This window comes from Leuresthes tenuis, unplaced genomic scaffold, assembly GCF_036924035.1.
Source record: "Leuresthes tenuis unplaced genomic scaffold, fLeuTen1.0.hap1 SCAF_21, whole genome shotgun sequence".
NCBI lineage: Eukaryota > Metazoa > Chordata > Actinopteri > Atheriniformes > Atherinopsidae > Leuresthes > Leuresthes tenuis.
Window position 1 is genome coordinate 1100077 of NW_027325375.1, and position 14694 is coordinate 1114770.

At 39.5% G+C, this 14694-nt stretch overlaps 1 protein-coding gene across 1 annotated transcript in view; it reads left to right on the top strand.

Annotated features, from left to right (window-relative positions):
* The window catches only part of aldh3a2b (aldehyde dehydrogenase 3 family, member A2b), a 28839-nt gene that overhangs the window by 11530 nt on the left and 2615 nt on the right, over window positions 1–14694 (top strand). The window contains 9 exon segments of the mRNA XM_072375179.1: window positions 4365–4596; window positions 6330–6415; window positions 6527–6735; window positions 8187–8304; window positions 8378–8519; window positions 8593–8759; window positions 8850–8949; window positions 13531–13643; window positions 13645–13770. Coding sequence (XP_072231280.1) covers window positions 4365–4596; window positions 6330–6415; window positions 6527–6735; window positions 8187–8304; window positions 8378–8519; window positions 8593–8759; window positions 8850–8949; window positions 13531–13643; window positions 13645–13770 — 1293 coding nt within the window.

The window sequence follows — 14694 nt, forward strand, 5'->3', positions numbered from 1 at the left end:
AGTCTTTAGGAGTCTTTAGGAGTCTAACTGGAGTCTTTAGGAGTCTAACTGGAGTCTTTACGAGTCTAACTGGAGTCTTTACGAGTCTAACTGGAGTCTTTACGAGTCTAACTGGAGTCTTTACGAGTCTAACTGGAGTCTAACTGGAGTCTTTACGAGTCTAACTGGAGTCTTTAGGAGTCTAACTGGAGTCTTTAGGAGTCTAACTGGAGTCTTTAGGAGTCTAACTGGAGTCTTTAGGAGTCTAACTGGAGCCTTTAGGAGTCTAACTGGAGCCTTTAGGAGTCTAACTGGAGCCTTTAGGAGTCTAACTGGAGTCTTTACGAGTCTAACTGGAGTCTAACTGGAGTCTTTAGGAGTCTTTAGGTGTCTAACTGGAGTCTTTAGGAGTCTAACTGGAGTCTTTAGGAGTCTAACTGGAGTCTTTAGGAGTCTAACTGGAGTCTTTACGAGTCTAACTGGAGTCTTTAGGAGTCTAACTGGAGTCTAACTGGAGTCTAACTGGAGTCTTTACGAGTCTAACTGGAGTCTTTAGGTGTCTAACTGGAGTCTTTAGGAGTCTAACTGGAGTCTTTAGGAGTCTAACTGGAGTCTAACTGGAGTCTTTACGAGTCTAACTGGAGTCTTTACGAGTCTAACTGGAGTCTTTAGGAGTCTAACTGGAGTCTTTAGGAGTCTAACTGGAGTCTTTAGGAGTCTAACTGGAGTCTTTACGAGTCTAACTGGAGTCTAACTGGAGTCTAACTGGAGTCTTTAGGAGTCTAACTGGAGTCTTTAGGAGTCTAACTGGAGTCTTTAGGAGTCTAACTGGAGTCTTTAGGAGTCTAACTGGAGTCTAACTGGAGTCTAACTGGAGTCTTTAGGAGTCTAACTGGAGTCTTTACGAGTCTAACTGGAGTCTTTACGAGTCTAACTGGAGTCTTTACGAGTCTAACTGGAGTCTTTACGAGTCTAACTGGAGTCTAACTGGAGTCTTTAGGAGTCTAACTGGAGTCTTTAGGAGTCTAACTGGAGTCTTTAGGAGTCTAACTGGAGTCTTTAGGAGTCTAACTGGAGCCTTTAGGAGTCTAACTGGAGTCTTTACGAGTCTAACTGGAGTCTAACTGGAGTCTTTAGGAGTCTAACTGGAGTCTTTAGGAGTCTAACTGGAGTCTTTACGAGTCTAACTGGAGTCTTTACGAGTCTAACTGGAGTCTTTACGAGTCTAACTGGAGTCTTTACGAGTCTAACTGGAGTCTTTACGAGTCTAACTGGAGTCTAACTGGAGTCTAACTGGAGTCTTTACGAGTCTAACTGGAGTCTTTACGAGTCTAACTGGAGTCTTTAGGTGTCTAACTGGAGTCTTTAGGTGTCTAACTGGAGTCTTTAGGAGTCTAACTGGAGTCTTTAGGAGTCTAACTGGAGTCTAACTGGAGTCTTTACGAGTCTAACTGGAGTCTTTACGAGTCTAACTGGAGTCTTTACGAGTCTAACTGGAGTCTTTACGAGTCTAACTGGAGTCTAACTGGAGTCTTTAGGAGTCTAACTGGAGTCTTTAGGAGTCTAACTGGAGTCTTTAGGAGTCTAACTGGAGTCTTTAGGAGTCTAACTGGAGCCTTTAGGAGTCTAACTGGAGTCTTTACGAGTCTAACTGGAGTCTAACTGGAGTCTTTAGGAGTCTAACTGGAGTCTTTAGGAGTCTAACTGGAGTCTTTACGAGTCTAACTGGAGTCTTTACGAGTCTAACTGGAGTCTTTACGAGTCTAACTGGAGTCTTTACGAGTCTAACTGGAGTCTAACTGGAGTCTAACTGGAGTCTTTACGAGTCTAACTGGAGTCTTTACGAGTCTAACTGGAGTCTTTAGGTGTCTAACTGGAGTCTTTAGGTGTCTAACTGGAGTCTTTAGGAGTCTAACTGGAGTCTTTAGGAGTCTAACTGGAGTCTAACTGGAGTCTAACTGGAGTCTTTACGAGTCTAACTGGAGTCTTTACGAGTCTAACTGGAGTCTTTAGGTGTCTAACTGGAGTCTTTAGGTGTCTAACTGGAGTCTTTAGGAGTCTAACTGGAGTCTTTAGGAGTCTAACTGGAGTCTAACTGGAGTCTTTACGAGTCTAACTGGAGTCTTTACGAGTCTAACTGGAGTCTTTACGAGTCTAACTGGAGTCTTTACGAGTCTAACTGGAGTCTTTACGAGTCTAACTGGAGTCTTTACGAGTCTAACTGGAGTCTAACTGGAGTCTAACTGGAGTCTTTAGGAGTCTAACTGGAGTCTTTAGGAGTCTAACTGGAGTCTTTAGGAGTCTAACTGGAGTCTAACTGGAGTCTTTAGGAGTCTTTAGGAGTCTAACTGGAGTCTTTAGGAGTCTAACTGGAGTCTTTAGGAGTCTAACTGGAGTCTTTAGGAGTCTAACTGGAGTCTAACTGGAGTCTTTAGGAGTCTAACTGGAGTCTTTAGGTGTCTAACTGGAGTCTTTAGGAGTCTAACTGGAGTCTTTAGGAGTCTAACTGGAAGCTTTAGGTGTCTAACTGGAGTCTTTAGGTGTCTAACTGGAGTCTTTAGGAGTCTAACTGGAGTCTTTAGGAGTCTAACTGGAGTCTTTAGGAGTCTAACTGGAGTCTTTAGGAGTCTAACTGGAGTCTAACTGGAGTCTTTAGGAGTCTAACTGGAGTCTTTAGGAGTCTAACTGGAGTCTTTAGGAGTCTAACTGGAGTCTTTAGGAGTCTAACTGGAGTCTTTAGGAGTCTAACTGGAGTCTTTAGGAGTCTAACTGGAGTCTTTACGAGTCTAACTGGAGTCTAACTGGAGTCTTTAGGAGTCTAACTGGAGCCTTTAGGAGTCTAACTGGAGTCTTTAGGAGTCTAACTGGAGTCTTTACGAGTCTAACTGGAGTCTAACTGGAGTCTTTAGGAGTCTAACTGGAGTCTTTAGGAGTCTAACTGGAGTCTTTACGAGTCTAACTGGAGTCTTTACGAGTCTAACTGGAGTCTTTACGAGTCTAACTGGAGTCTAACTGGAGTCTAACTGGAGTCTTTACGAGTCTAACTGGAGTCTTTACGAGTCTAACTGGAGTCTTTAGGTGTCTAACTGGAGTCTTTAGGTGTCTAACTGGAGTCTTTAGGAGTCTAACTGGAGTCTTTAGGAGTCTAACTGGAGTCTAACTGGAGTCTTTACGAGTCTAACTGGAGTCTTTACGAGTCTAACTGGAGTCTTTAGGAGTCTAACTGGAGTCTAACTGGAGTCTTTACGAGTCTAACTGGAGTCTTTAGGTGTCTAACTGGAGTCTTTAGGAGTCTAACTGGAGTCTTTAGGAGTCTAACTGGAGTCTTTAGGAGTCTAACTGGAGTCTTTAGGAGTCTAACTGGAGTCTTTAGGGGTCTAACTGGAGTCTTTAGGAGTCTAACTGGAGTCTTTAGGAGTCTAACTGGAGTCTTTAGGAGTCTAACTGGAGTCTTTAGGAGTCTAACTGGAGTCTTTAGGAGTCTTTAGGAGTCTAACTGGAGTCTTTAGGAGTCTAACTGGAGTCTTTAGGAGTCTAACTGGAGTCTAACTGGAGTCTTTAGGAGTCTAACTGGAGTCTTTAGGAGTCTAACTGGAGTCTTTAGGAGTCTAACTGGAGTCTTTAGGGGTCTAACTGGAGTCTTTAGGAGTCTAACTGGAGTCTTTAGGAGTCTAACTGGAGTCTAACTGGTTTTTCACTACAAACCACTGCACAGACCAGAGCAGCTGCAGCTAAAAGCTGCTTCTCCTCCATTTTTATAAAACTTCTGCTGAGCATGATGGGAAAAAATCTAAAAAATCTAGTTATAGTCTTTGTAAAGTCTTTAGTCTGAGGCTAGTCTGGGACTAAAAACCCTAAACACTAGTCTTTAGAAGTCTTTTCTAAGTCTTTTGGTGTGTGGGGGGGCTGATTTTGCATATTAACAGAACTGTGGAGCTCCATCTGCGACATTTTAAAGCTCGAGGGACTTGTTTTCTTTTAAAGAAACTTCTAAATAAGTCATTTTGATGAGCAGACGGAGTCAAAGAGCCACAGGTGGAGGTAAACGTTGAACTGGTTCCACTGATCCAACAGGAAATGTTCATTAAACAGAGATTAAAGCCTTTTAATGACAGTGAACTAATGAGTTAATTTCTCTGTCACCTGCCTGCTTCCCATAGAGACGTTTTCAGACTAAAAGCGACCATAATATCGCGCAAAGTTAGGAGCTGTCGGTGCATTTTTCAGAATATTCATCAGGTCACCTGTCATAAGGTTCATAATATGATATTTCTTTAGATTATTGGTGCAAATGACCTGTAGGCTACTGGGTTTTAGATTTTTGCTACAAATAAATACTGAATTTATGGCAAGAACCTTACCGTAATCATTGTCTTTGCCCTCAGAGTGAAGTGGGGACGCAGCTGTACGAGACTCTGGGCCTGGAGGGGGAGATCAGCCTGGCCATCAGGAAGCTGAAGGAGTGGGCGGCCCCCCGGCCCGTGGAAAAGAACTTGCTGACGCTCTCGGACACCGTTTACATCCAGCCGGAGCCGCTGGGGGTGGTGCTGATCATCGGGGCCTGGAACTACCCCTGGGCCGTCACCATCCAGCCGCTCATTGGAGCCATCGCTGCCGGTACAAGCTGGGGGGGGTGATGCAGTTAGGGCCACATTCATGTGTAGTTTTCTCCTGGTGAGATTTGTGGTGCAACATTTGTTCCCTGCGTTCAAACGAGTCATTTAAGAGCTCAAAGACTGCAGATCAGTTAAAAACAGGCAGAAACCACAGAGTTACTCATATTTGTACAGATCTGGGTCCAGTACATGCAGTCAGAGTTCCCCCATCGTGTGATTATAGCTGTTCCAGTTCCTCTCGAGGCGTCGCCAAACGTCTTTTGTGATTAGTGGGTCAGAGGTCACTCTGTGAACTCTACACCACAATAAAAGCGTCGCTTTACAGACCGAACAATCGGTTCTGTCAGCAGAAAATGTATCGTGCAACTTTGCTTTGTTCAAGCTTAGAGTCTGATTCAGCTGCAGAGGAACGAGTGATTCCATGAATAATTCATCTCTGTGGTTGTGTAAAGGCTCAGCTGGGATCCTTTATAATGCAGATCTCCGTGTGGAGAGTTGCTTTGTCGCTGCTCAGCATGACGATGCAGAATTCTCAGCTTCATTGCTTATTAGTGCTGTAGGAGTGGGTGAAGTGCAGCTCTTAGATAAATCCTGCTTAGGCTGAAGCACTCTGGGACAGAGGAGCCTGCAGCAAATGTTTGCACAACACGGACTTTGTGCTCCAACTATATCAGATCTTACATAAATGCTGATGTCAGCACAGTGGGTCATAAGTCTTTGATAAACAAATGCATCATAAAATAAGACTCAAAGGTCAAAGGCAGCTTCTTCTAATCAGATTCTTCTAGTTTCAGGTGTTCATTCGTAAACTTTAATGTTTGGATTTAGGGTTTTCAGCTGATTAAGCCTTCTGGAACCAGCGGGTAAAGCTTATTTTGGATGATGGAGATCACAACTTCTGACTTCAGACCAGTTAAAAATGAAAGAACCCCAAATAGAAGTCAGATATTTGTGTCAGGATGTAAAAAAACATTAAACGGAGAGAATTATAAGCTAACAATGAGGAGATTTAATCATAGCAGCTCAAAAAATAAGAGCAGAAGAGTTTCCACTTTCCGATTCCAAGGTGCAGCAAATGCAGCATCATCTGAAGTTGAAGTTAGATGGTGCTAAAGAGGAAGGATAACCCATAAAGTCACATCAGTTTACACTGAAGATATGCTCAGATCTCTCTCTGAGACACATTTTCAGATATAAGGGCCCCAAAAAATGATATTTTTAGTTAGAAGTGGCTTCAGATGTCCAAAAAACAGGCCTCCAAGCACAGAAAAAAGTGATTTTTACATAATATGTCCCCTTTAACACTGACCTGTCTTTATATAATGTGACTCCAGCTGTCAGAGTTCCTTTCTGCATCCCTCATCTTAACTCTTCCACTGCTGTCATAAGGCTTTGATAAACCAACGCATCATAAAATAAGAGTCAAAGGTCAAAGGCAGCGCCCTTCAACACCTTTCAGCATATTCAGACACATTCTTCTAGTTTCAGGTGTTCATTCGTAAACTTTAATGTTTGGATTCAGGGTTTTCAGCTGATTAAGCCTTCTGGAACCAGCTTATTTTATTGAGATATACACAACTTTACCTGCTAAAATCAGGCTGAACATCAAGCTGGGTGTTGCTGTCTCTGGTTCTTGAATGCACCACTGAGCAGCATCTAATGATATTTAGCATTATCTGGGGTCTTTCTCTCTTTTCATATGCTGTGTGCTGCCTTTCACATTTACCTGTGCAGGTAATGCAGCGGTGGTGAAGCCCTCAGAGGTCTGTGTTCACACCGCAAAAGTCATGGAGGACCTGCTGCCACTTTACATTGACAAAGTAAGGAAAGATCGGGTAACATCAGGGGATAAAATCAGTTCAGACCAGGTTAAATAAGTTATTAAATGCAGAGTAAAATCAGTGACATATGTGTCCTCTGATGTGTGTCAGGAGCTGTATCCAGTGGTTACCGGAGGGGTGCCAGAGACTCAGCAGCTGCTGCAGCAGAGATTCGATCACATTTTTTACACCGGAAACAGCATGGTGGGCAAAGTGATCATGGAAGCTGCCGCCAAACACCTGACACCCGTCACCCTGGAGCTGGGCGGCAAGAGCCCCTGCTACATTGACAAGGACTGCGACATTAGCATAGCCTGCAGGTCGGGGTCATGTTCCCTATCGCTTGGTCTTATAATGCATTCGTTTTCTTTAAAGGAAACATATTAGGCCCTTTTTTCACAAGTTGACACCATTTCCTGAGGCCTTAATCGACTGTATGTGACATACTTTGGTCAAAATAACACAGAGAGACGGTTTACAAGCTAATTTTAGCAGTAAATAGCCTCACACAGGGCACCAAACTGGCAGGTTTTATGTCAGATTCCCCTGCAGAAGTGTGGAAAGAGCAGGTTGTTACAACACACACTTTTATTAAGTAACAGGCCGGTTAAAGACACCACTGGGGCCTCGTTTTTGTCACATTTCAGTTCCCTAAACCCTGGACTTCACCCTAAACCCATTCCTCCAAGTTTTTATTGGCTAACATTAAGAACTGTTGCTTTATAGGCAAATATTTCACCAAAACTTGTTTTTTAGCAGCCGTTGCAGCTGCTGTGCAGATGGTGCATTCAATGACAAATGGAGATCACAACTTCTGACTTCAGACTAGTAAAAAATGAAAGAACGCCAAATAGAAGTCAGATATTTGTGTCAGGATGTAAAAAAACATTAAACAGAGAGAATTATAAGCTAACAATGAGGAGATTTAATCATAGCAGCAAGAGCAGAAGAGTTTCCACTTTCCGATTCCAAGGTGCAGCAAATGCAGCATCATCTGAAGTTGAAGTTAGGTGGTGCTAAAGAGGCAGAATAACCCATAAAGTCACATCAGTTTACACTGAAAATATGCTCCGATCTCTCTCTGAGACACATTTTCAGATATAAGGGCCCCAAAAAATGATTTTTTTTAGTTGGAAGTGGCTTCAGATGTCCAAAAAACAGGCCTCCAAGCACAGAAAAAAGTGATTTTTACATGATATGTCCCCTTTAACACTGACCTGTCTTCATATAATGTGACTCCAGCTGTCAGAGTTCCTTTCTGCATCCCTCATCTTAACTCTTCCACTGCTGTCATAAGGCTTTGATAAACCAAGGCATCATAAAATAAGAGTCAAAGGTCAAAGGCAGCGCCCTTCAACACCTTTCAGCATATTCAGACACATTCTTCTAGTTTCAGGTGTTCATTCGTAAACTTTAATGTTTGAATTCAGGGTTTTCAGCTGATTAAGCCTTCTGGAACCAGCGGGTAAAGCTTATTTTGGATGATGGAGATCACAACTTCTGACTTCAGACTAGTTAAAAATGAAAGAACGCCGTGTCAGGATGTAAAAAAACATTAAACAGAGAGAATATAAGATATAAGGGCCCCAAAAAATGATTTTTTTAGTTGGAAGTGGCTTCAAATGTCCAAAAAACAGGCCTCCAAGCACAGAAAAAAGTGATTTTTACATGATATGTCCCCTTTAACACTGACCTGTCTTCATATAATGTGACTCCAGCTGTCAGAGTTCCTTTCTGCATCCCCCATCTTAACTCTTCCACTGCTGTGCAGGCGTGTCGCCTGGGGAAAATACACCAACTGCGGTCAGACCTGCATCGCCCCCGACTACGTCCTTTGTGATCCTGGTGTTCAGGACCGGGTCATTGAAGAGGTCAAGAAGTCCATCCAGGTACTGGAGACACGAAGCAGGGCTTTGACGTGTCAAAAAGCTGGTTTTTTTCATGCTTTCATGCTTTTTGCAGGAGTTCTACACAGAAAACCCAAAGATCTGCCCTGATTACGGTCGAATTATCAACCAGCGCCACTTCAGGAGGATCATGGCGATGCTGGAGGACAGCGCCGTCGCTGTGGGAGGAGAAAACGACGAGTCCGACTGCTACATCGGTAAAAATCAGGCATTTTCTCTCACATTTCCTTCTGCAAGGTGTGGTAAATAGAGCTCTTGTGGTGCCTTTAGCTCCCACAGTTCTGCGGGACGTGAAGCCCGACTCAAAGGTGATGCAGGAGGAAATATTCGGACCTCTGCTCCCCATCCTGCCCGTCTCTGGCCTGGACGAGGCCATCAGGTTCATCAACAAGCGAGAGAAACCTCTGGCCCTGTATGTGTTCTCAGCAGACGATAAGGTAAGTTACAGCAGAGAGTTGCTGCTCCTTTGCATTTCAAAGCAACAGATGCAGACGGTTTAGATTCAGACGAGATGTTTCACTCTGAAGGTGATCAAGAGAATGAGAGACGAGACCTCGAGTGGGGGACTGCTGGCCAATGACTGTCTTGTTCACTATTCTGTCAGCTCGCTGCCGTTTGGTGGAGTCGGTGAGTAGAAACAGTAGAAACAGTAGAAACAGCTTTACCGATTCTCTCATTTACTGTGCCCCGAGGCAGCAAAGTAAAGGAGGTCTGCTGTAAAGTCAGGAGTGATCTGCTGCCCTCTAGTGGCAGAAATGAATTATTGCACCAACAAAGATGGTTAAATAACCGAAGTTTCCGAAGCATGTGACCAAACTGTGTGATTTACTGCATCTTTGATGAAGAATACCTTATTTTTCAGACTGTTTTTGTTCTTTTGAACATCAAAAGACGTTTAAACAAAGCAACAATGACTTTAAGAAGGTCTCATGGGTGCAAACCGTGCTAATGGAACATATTCCTCCCATCATAGGCAGATTATTTTAATAGAAAGCTACTAAACTGTGTGATTTACTGCATCTTTGATGAAGAAAACCTTATTTTTCAGACTGTTTTTGTTCTTTTGAACATCAAAAATACTTTTAATTAAAGCAACAATGACTTTAAGAAGGTCTCATGGGTGCAAACCGTGCTAATGGAACATATTCCTCCCCATTTTAGGCAGATTATTTTAATAGAAAGCTACTAAACTGTGTGATTTACTGCATTTTTGATGAAGAATACCTTATTTTTCAGACTGTTTTTGTTCTTTTGAACATCAAAAGACGTTTAAACAAAGCAACAATGACTTTAAGAAGGTCTCATGGGTGCAAACCGTGCTAATGGAACATATTCCTTCCCATCGTAGGCAGATTATTTTAATAGAAAGCTACTAAACTGTGTGATTTACTGCATCTTTGATGAAGAATACCTTATTTTTCAGACTGTTTTTGTTCTTTTGAACATCAAAAGACGTTTAAACAAAGCAAAAATGACTTTAAGAAGGTCTCATGGGTGCAAACCGTGCTAATGGAACATATTCCTTCCCATTTTAGGCAGATTATTTTAATAGAAAGCTACTAAACTGTGTGATTTACTGCATCTTTGATGAAGAATACCTTATTTTTCAGACTGTTTTTGTTCTTTTGAACATCAAAAGACGTTTAAATAAAGCAACAATGACTTTAAGAAGGTCTCATGGGTGCAAACCGTGCTAATGGAACATATTCCTCCCCATTTTAGGCAGATTATTTTAATAGAAAGCTACTAAACTGTGTGATTTACTGTATCTTTGATGAAGAATACCTTATTTTTCAGACTGTTTTTGTTCTTTTGAACATCAAAAGACGTTTAATCAAAGCAACAATGACTTTAAGAAGGTCTCAAGGGTGCAAACCGTGCTAATGGAACATATTCCTTCCCATTTTAGGCAGATTATTTTAATAGAAAGCTACTAAACTGTGTGATTTACTGCATCTTTGATGAAGAATACCTTATTTTTCAGACTGTTTTTGTTCTTTTGAACATCAAAAATACTTTTAATTAAAGCAACAATGACTTTAAGAAGGTCTCATGGGTGCAAACCGTGCTAATGGAACATATTCCTTCCCATTTTAGGCAGATTATTTTAATAGAAAGCTACTAAACTGTGTGATTTACTGCATCTTTGATGAAGAATACCTTATTTTTCAGACTGTTTTTGTTCTTTTGAACATCAAAATACGTTAAAACAAAGCAACAATGACTTTAAGAAGGTCTCATGGGTGCAAACCATGCTAATGGAACATATTCCTTCCCATCATAGGCAGATTATTTTAATAGAAAGCTACTAAACTGTGTGATTTACTGCATCTTTGATGAAGAATACCTTATTTTTCAGACTGTTTTTGTTCTTTTTAACATCAAAAGACGTTTAAACAAAGCAAAAATGACTTTAAGAAGGTCTCATGGGTGCAAACCGTGCTAATGGAACATATTCCTTCCCATTTTAGGCAGATTATTTTAATAAAAAGCTACTAAACTGTGAGATTTACTGCATCTTTGATGAAGAATGCCTTATTTTTCAGACTGTTTTTGTTCTTTTGAACATCAAAAATACTTTTAATTAAAGCAACAATGACTTTAAGAAGGTCTCATGGGTGCAAACCGTGCTAATGGAACATATTCCTTCCATCATAGGCAGATTATTTTAATAGAAAGCTACTAAACTGTGTGATTTACTGCATCTTTGATGAAGAATACCTTATTTTTCAGACTGTTTTTGTTCTTTTTAACATCAAAAGACGTTTAAACAAAGCAAAAATGACTTTAAGAAGGTCTCATGGGTGCAAACCGTGCTAATGGAACATATTCCTTCCCATTTTAGGCAGATTATTTTAATAAAAAGCTACTAAACTGTGAGATTTACTGCATCTTTGATGAAGAATGCCTTATTTTTCAGACTGTTTTTGTTCTTTTGAACATCAAAAATACTTTTAATTAAAGCAACAATGACTTTAAGAAGGTCTCATGGGTGCAAACCGTGCTAATGGAACATATTCCTTCCATCATAGGCAGATTATTTTAATAGAAAGCTACTAAACTGTGTGATTTACTGTATCTTTGATGAAGAATACCTTATTTTTCAGACTGTTTTTGTTCTTTTGAACATCAAAAGACGTTTAAACAAAGCAAAAATGACTTTAAGAAGGTCTCATAGGTGCAAACCGTGCTAATGGAACATATTCCTTCCCATCATAGGCAGATTATTTTAATAGAAAGCTACCAAACTGTGTGATTTACTGCATCTTTGATGAAGAATACCTTATTTTTCAGACTGTTTTTGTTCTTTTGAACATCAAAAATACTTTTAATAAAAGCAACAATGACTTTAAGAAGGTCTCATGGGTGCAAACCGTGCTAATGGAACATATTCCTCCCCATTTTAGGCAGATTATTTTAATAGAAAGCTACCAAACTGTGTGATTTACTGCATCTTTGATGAAGAATACCTTATTTTTCAGACTGTTTTTGTTCTTTTGAACATCAAAAATACTTTTAATAAAAGCAACAATGACTTTAAGAAGGTCTCATGGGTGCAAACCGTGCTAATGGAACATATTCCTCCCCATTTTAGGCAGATTATTTTAATAGAAAGCTACCAAACTGTGTGATTTACTGCATCTTTGATGAAGAATACCTTATTTTTCAGACTGTTTTTGTTCTTTTGAACATCAAAAGATGTTTAAACAAAGCAACAATGACTTTAAGAAGGTCTCATGGGTGCTAACCGTGCTAATGGAACATATTCCTTCCCATTTTAGGCAGATTATTTTAATAGAAAGCTACTAAACTGTGAGATTTACTGCATCTTTGATGAAGAATACCTTATTTTTCAGACTGTTTTTGTTCTTTTGAACATCAAAAATACTTTTAATTAAAGCAACAATGACTTTAAGAAGGTCTCATGGGTGCAAACCGTGCTAATGGAACATATTCCTTCCCATTTTAGGCAGATTATTTTAATAGAAAGCTACCAAACTGTGTGATTTACTGCATCTTTGATGAAGAATACCTTATTTTTCAGACTGTTTTTGTTCTTTTTAACATCAAAAATACTTTTAATTAATGCTAATTAATGCTAATGCTAATGGAACATATTCCTCCCCATCATAGGCAGATTATTTTAATAGAAAGCTACTAAACTGTGTGATTTACTGCATCTTTGATGAAGAATACCTTATTTTTCAGACTGATTTTGTTCTTTTGAACATCAAAAGACGTTTAAACAAAGCAACAATGACTTTAAGAAGGTCTCATGGGTGCAAACCGTGCTAATGGAACATATTCCTCCCCATTTTAGGCAGATTATTTTAATAGAAAGCTACTAAACTGTGTGATTTACTGCATCTTTGATGAAGAATACCTTATTTTTCAGACTGTTTTTGTTCTTTTGAACATCAAAAATACTTTTAATTAATGCTAATTAATGCTAATGCTAATGGAACATATTCCTCCCCATTTTAGGCAGATTATTTTAATAGAAAGCTACTAAACTGTGAGATTTACTGTATCTTTGATGAAGAATACCTTATTTTTCAGACTGTTTTTGTTCTTTTTAACATCAAAAGACGTTTAAACAAAGCAACAATGACTTTAAGAAGGTCTCATGGGTGCAAACCGTGCTAATGGAACATATTCCTCCCCATTTTAGGCAGATTATTTTAATAGAAAGCTACTAAACTGTGTGATTTACTGCATCTTTGATGAAGAATACCTTATTTTTCAGACTGTTTTTGTTCTTTTTAACATCAAAAATACTTTTAATTAATGCTAATTAATGCTAATGCTAATGGAACATATTCCTCCCCATCATAGGCAGATTATTTTAATAGAAAGCTACTAAACTGTGTGATTTACTGCATCTTTGATGAAGAATACCTTATTTTTCATACTGTTTTTCTTCTTTTGAACATCAAAAATACTTTTAATTAATGCTAATTAATGCTAATGCTAATGGAACATATTCCTCCCCATCATAGGCAGATTATTTTAATAGAAAGCTACTAAACTGTGTGATTTACTGCATCTTTGATGAAGAATACCTTATTTTTCATACTGTTTTTCTTCTTTTGAACATCAAAAATACTTTTAATTAATGCTAATTAATGCTAATGCTAATGGAACATATTCCTTCCCATTTTAGGCAGATTATTTTAATAAAAAGCTACCAAACTTTCCATATTTCAGGAAACAGCGGCATGGGCTGCTACCACGGCAAGCACAGCTTCGACCAGCTGAGTCACCTGCGCAGCTGTCTCATCAAGAAGCTGAACATGGAGGGCGTGAACAGCATGCGCTACCCCCCCCCACACCCCCAAGAAGCTGGGCTGGGCGCGCTTCTTCATTCTGAAAACCATGGACCTGGGCTGGCTGGGCCGCATGGCGCTCCTGGCTGTGCTGGCAGTGGTGGCTGCTGCCGTGCTGCAGGTGAGAGAAGCTGGGCTGGTTGCCACAAAGCAACAGCTAAATATGTCTTATAAAGATGGTTTGGTCCGTTTAAACAGTGCGAAGGGAAGCCAGCGGCAGGACTAAACCTATCTGAGCTTAAGAACTGACCTCAGAATTACACATTTAATGTGTTTAATGTGTTTAATGAACTCAGAGTTACACATTTAATGTGTTTAATGTGTTTAATGAACTCAGAATTACACATTTAATGTGTTTAATGAACTCAGAGTTACACATTTAATGTGTTTAATGTGTTTAATGAACTCAGAATTACACATTTAATGTGTTTAATGTGTTTAATGAACTCAGAATTACACATTTAATGTGTTTAATGAACTCAGAGTTACACATTTAATGTGTTTAATGTGTTTAATGAACTCAGAATTACACATTTAATGTGTTTAATGTGTTTAATGAACTCAGAATTACACATTTAATGTGTTTAATGAACTCAGAGTTACACATTTAATGTGTTTAATGTGCTTAATGAACTCAGAATTACACATTTAATGTGTTTAATGAACTCAGAGTTACACATTTAATGTGTTTAATGTGTTTAATGAACTCAGAATTACACATTTAATGTTTTTAATGAACTCAGAGTTACACATTTAATGTGTTTAATGTGCTTAATGAACTCAGAATTACACATTTAATGTGTTTAATGAACTCAGAGTTACACATTTAATGTGTTTAATGAACTCAGAGTTACACATTTAATGTGTTTAATGAACTCAGAATTACACATTTAATGTGTTTAATGTGTTTAATGAACTCAGAATTACACATTTAAAGATAAAATCAGTTAAAATATGATTCCGTTTTGAAACTTATTCAAATGTTTCTTCAGCCTGGACTTAAATCCTGAGAGTTTCAGCTGATCTGAGGCTTTCTGGGAGTTTG